We start from the raw sequence: 5,310 nt of genomic DNA, 5'->3' as shown, positions 1-5,310 counted from the left end.
TGCATACCGGCGTTGCACAGACCGCCGGGCTGCGTTTGCCCCGAAAAACATTACCGAGGGACAGTGTCCGAAAATTGTTCCACAAACCACCGTTCCCCACACTCCGTGTTTGCTCTCTCTTTCTCTCTTTCTTTTCCCTCTCGCTCGCCGTGTGTAATCGGCCGAATGTGTTTAATTGGGCATAATTTGTACACTATTCGTTTCCCAACCTTGATGGTGGAGAAGGTGAACATATTTCTAGCAAGAAACACTACAACACCACATTTACAACCTCGCACTCCACCGAATATGACTGCCAATGCACGCCGGCTACATTAATCAAGGATTTATTGTCGCTGGGGCCGCGTGTGTAATGGTCCCGTCCCTTGGAGAAAAAGCAATCAAACCTAAAGTAAATACGCAAAGTTATAATCTAATTAAAATAATTACGATCATAAAGCAGACGCTGCGGGGCGGTGGACCGGTAGGCTTACGATCAAGATGCTGGTAGATGGGTGGCTTGCACAATGGCCACAAACACAATTAGGTGGCGCAAGACGCCCTCCGCCTTCGATCGGTAGGACGATTGGTAGAAAAATCTACATTCACGCTGCTATGCTCACACCCGGCGCGATTTTCGCACCATCGCAGACAGACGGGCAGACTGCATAACTTGGATTAGGCTCACGCCACATCACACAATAGACGCGCATTCCGGGCGCCTGACTGACTGTTGGCCCCCCATTGGGACACTAATTGTTTTTACTGCTCCATCGCTAGCCCAAACCACCTTGGAGACGGGAATGGGTTAAGTTTGAGAGTTACGACTGGTTTCTGGGCACAAAACTATGTCACCTTCGAAATGCTTCGGTTTTAAGATTTTATTGGACAGTTTTAGTAACATTTAATAGAAATCTACCCAGCGGGGCCACTTCCAGTGCTGAATGATTTACTAGAAAATTAATGCTGCTACCGTCGATACAATGCCGTCTGCTTTCAGGTTGTGTGGGGTTAACTATAACAATAACAATTAATAGAAGAAACGTCTTAAAACACACTCGAGCCCCGGTGGTGTGCGTTGGACCGCACCGCACCGTTGATGGAGAGAAGGATAATCTGGCCATTTCAATAAATCTAGCAAAGCATAAAGCTAGCTCTCGCCGCTGGTGGGTCGCTCCTCGGTGTGCTTCTCTGAGCCACCGCTGGTCGGCCGGTTTATCCGTCCGCGGGCGTGGTGAACAGTGGCTATGGAAAATCGAAGAAAATTACCAAACCCAACGGAAAATGGAAAGCGTAAATTAATCACCTCGTCCATTTCCAACGCTGGTGGTGGATGGTGAGGAAGGTTAGCTGGTGTTTCTTTTTTCGTGGACATTTGGGGGGCTTCACACGACGATACCGCTTGTGCTCCAAATTGTCCGGTTGCAATCTACCAGTAACGGAATCGATGTTGCGAACAGTTCCGAACGAATCGCTACCATTAAACCGGCCCGCAAACGCCAAGATGCATTTTTATGCATAAGCAAAAAGAAAGAAGTCTGGATAATTAATAAGTAGATAATTAAATTGAATAAACCTAACGATCGGGAGCTGCTAGCTGAGACTATACATTATTTATAATTTATTATATTTTAACCAATCGAAACATAAGCATTCTGCAAACTATGCCAATACATTTCGTACAGTTCTCTTTTTGTGCTGTTGCTACAACGCATTCTATGAATTTACTGTTAGATTGTATGCCAGAAAGTGTAACTGTGCCGAGTAAAGATAAGGAAAAACCAGCTTCGTCTTCGCCGCGTAATTTAATTCGCCGGAATTACTGACAACAAATAAATGTAATTAATCACCGATCATAAAACTGCACTAAACTCATACCAAGCAAATCGGCGCACACCGTGTTTGGTGCAAACCATCACAAGAAGTCACTTGCCGCCTCTCAGAAGGGGTCCCGGATTCGATCGGCACCACACGCCACCTTTGGTTTATGCAAATAGAACATTTACTGCATGTCCTTTGTAGTGAAGCAAACAGTTTCTTTTCGTAATAATAACTGCTATTAATAATTAGGAATAGCACCTCTTTATGGACTTTTAACTGTCCCTCTGATGGCTACTCTGCCACCTCAATATCGAAGCTGAAGCTTCATTACTCGTTTCCTTTTACGAGCGATGATTATTTGGAAATTATTGCCCTTTACCTATCGCCGGGGATAACGAACGCTTATTGGGTGTAATAACCCGGTCCAAATGGCACCATCTTGGTACGAGTGGCACCAGTGGCAGTGGTTTGAGACTTTCTAGTTTTGATGATGTCGAAGGATATGATTGCGACCTTTTCTGCTTTACCTTCTCACTATCGATTGCTGGCTTAGCGATCGCCGCCTGTAAAAGTGGTGAATATTTGTCACTTCTACTTAATCCACAATCGCAGCAAAAACCAAGAATAGCTTAACCCAGTCAATCAAATATGTGAAAATAACGTTAAAGAGAATCTTCCAACCAGAGAGGGAAGTATTAAGCGGTAGATTCTTGAGTAACTCATACAACAAAGAACTCTTATGACCACAATTACGCGAAATTATAGTCCACAATCAGAATTATGTGTTTACCGCCATTTAACTCCCAACCCGCCAGTGACGCCATTAGCTTCAAACATTATTTCCGACCCACTTAGCGAACCACACGTACGGTACAGAGCATGACCGCTGTTGGCCGAAGAACCTCAGTTCGTGAACTCGATGCGAAAGCCATGCGAAAGGTTCGAGGAGTTCCATGCTTGCGCCAGTGCGACAATTGACGAGACAACTGTTCAATTGCTTCGATTCGCCAGTAATGCGTCCAAAGTTGTCGGTGGAGTCCGTACACGCTGCTGGCACCATAACTCTTCTAACGGTTGACTCCGTGGCATGCTGGAACACTAATGCTGGATGGCAATTTCTCACGGTATATTACGGTCGGTGTCGTTTGTCATTTTACGTAAGTGTTCAGCGACCGCGCAGAGTCCAAACCGGACTCGGCAAGCATGCGTTTTTTTGCGCCAACCGTACACGCTGCCGGTGCTTATAATGATCCCGATCGTACGGCGTCTCTAGCGGGCGGGAGAGAAAATATTGTGTTGCTCTTGCAGGGACAGCCCGTTTCGGATAACATCGTGCAGAAACAATTGCCCGACATTTGTGTTAGTGGGTTAGTTTTTTTTTTGTGACGAGGGGTCAAAAGACCCAGTGTTGTTTTGGGTTATGAGTTCAGAGCATAAGGCAGCTTTGCGGCGTAGAGTTGAAACACCACGGAGCACAGGCCGGCGAACGCAACGCAGGGTTTTCGCAATCCTTTGGTCTATTCGCCAAAAATAAGGTTGTATTGAATGTCAGCACTAATGAGGCATGCATTACCTTATGTGTGCGAAAAAAATGGGTCACTTTCCGCTCGGTCTGACGTGTTCCTTGTGAACATGCCGCACACAGAACGCAGTTCAATGTACTTATTTAAAGGATATATGTATTAATGAATCGGTTAAAAAAGTTATTGTATTCGAGAAAGATACTATCCCCTTAATATTATAATGAATCGACTGAAAACTTCACATGTTGTACCAATTTTATTCTTCCAAACTGTCGCATGTGTCACTTGTCCTTCTGTGTTATGCCGAACTTCCAGCCCTGCTGTAGAACTCAATGAGTTGTGAAAACATTTCTTCTGCTCGCAATAAAACATTAAACCCCGTACCGGTTTTGATCCGCGGCCAAACCTTTAATCTGAACAATTTGCAAGTTAATGAAAAAGAATGGGTACAACAGAGAAGCGCAAGCGAAAGACTCAGCAAGACGAATCCAATTTGCGTTCCACTTAAGTCATTCTGTTAATGTGTTTTCTTGGCCTCTTCTTTTGTTGATGTAGGCTCTTGACCTTTCAAATATTCTTCAAGCTCTTCCTTGGTAAACATTTGAAACACCTGATCGGGAGTCATCGTCATAACTTCCACGTTCGTTGAATTCAGTTTCTCTTCCATTACTTGCTTCAGTGTGGTGAGTGCGAGATTGATTGCCTCCTTGACGGTCATTGTGGGCATATAACAATCCTAAAATCCAATGAAACGAAACGATTAATGTATCTTTAGAAAAGTTTACTTCCACAAACTTTGTGTTTATGAAGTCACCTGTAAATTCTGCTGGGCACCTTCGCTTCCGGAACCGATCGCCTTCGCATCGAATCGAATGTACGTCCCGGATGGGTCCATATGCCAGAGTTGTGGTTCTCCGTTTTCGATACCACCGAATAGGATGGCCACACCGAACGGTCGGCTCATAGCAGAATCCTCATCCCCATCGCCAAATTGAATGGCCAAATTCGACACGGCCTGCGCACACGACTCCACCGACATCCGTTCATTGTACACAAACCAATGATTCTGACACTCTAGCCGAGCGCGGTCCAATAGCGTCCGTGAATCGGCCATCAAGCCCGAGGTAGCACAGCCGATGTGACGATCTACTTCTACGATTTTCTCAACCTTCGTCGGTTCCATCAGTGACGAGGTGATTCGTTTCTCTACGGCCATCACAACACCTGCGGACAGAATGATAAGAAATTGTAAGCAATGCTGAAGCCGGATTTATGAGCCGGGTGGTTTGTGTTGCCCTTACCCTCCGGTGTACATATTCCGATGGCAGTGGAACCGAATTTGATCGCTTCGATTGCATATTCTACCTGAAACAAGCGGCCCTCGGGGGAGAAGGTGTTCACTCCACGATCGTACTCGGAGCGAGTCAGAAACATCTACAAACAATAGGAACCAAGCGAAAATTCAATGAGGTTATGTTTACGTGACAAAGCAGCTTGCAGTATGTATGATTATCGTAATTAATGAAAGGGTTGTTTTCAGTATGAGTAGAAATGTGGGGACTTCTAGATGAGATGCTTGCCTTTAGTAGATTTTATTGCAATTCACTTCACAAAGAGCAGTAACTGCCGAAAATGCTAAACGCGAACGACAAAAAACGACGGCAAACCCAACAAATCCTGACTGCCGAAATGACAAACAACTTTCGCCCAGTGACAGTTGCTCTGACATCCAGATACCAACGAGCCCGGTGAAAAACATCAGCATTACCAAGCGACGGATCCCGAGGTAAACATCACCATTTACGAAAACTTTGTATTCGAATTTCGAATTTTTTTTTAAACTGACCGCTGATAATTAGATAAAATTAGGATTATTCCACAGGAATTCCAAATATAAAACATGCTTTTCAAAGTGCAAAATATCTTTAAAACAAACGACACACAATGATTATTCATGATGACGTACAAACGTAAAACTTTACAAAAG

General features: G+C 44.6%; 1 protein-coding gene across 1 annotated transcript; it reads right to left on the bottom strand.

Annotated features, from left to right (window-relative positions):
• Positions 1 to 3,778: 3,778 nt before the first annotated feature.
• On the bottom strand, positions 3,779 to 5,003 carry LOC128272276 (proteasome subunit alpha type-5-like). The gene is made up of 4 exons (XM_053010052.1): positions 4,904 to 5,003; positions 4,625 to 4,757; positions 4,138 to 4,547; positions 3,779 to 4,059 (listed from the first exon to the last, which is right to left on the bottom strand). The coding sequence occupies exons 2-4, from the start codon at positions 4,755 to 4,757 to the stop codon at positions 3,841 to 3,843; spliced, it is 762 nt and encodes a 253-aa protein (XP_052866012.1). The 5' UTR covers positions 4,904 to 5,003; the 3' UTR covers positions 3,779 to 3,840.
• Between the last annotated feature and the right edge of the window lie 307 nt (positions 5,004 to 5,310).

The sequence above is a fragment of the Anopheles cruzii genome, chromosome 3 (genome assembly GCF_943734635.1).
Source record: "Anopheles cruzii chromosome 3, idAnoCruzAS_RS32_06, whole genome shotgun sequence".
Lineage (NCBI taxonomy): Eukaryota > Metazoa > Arthropoda > Insecta > Diptera > Culicidae > Anopheles > Anopheles cruzii.
The sequence above is the reverse complement of the archived record's forward strand: the minus strand, read 5'-3'. Positions and strand labels throughout refer to the sequence as shown.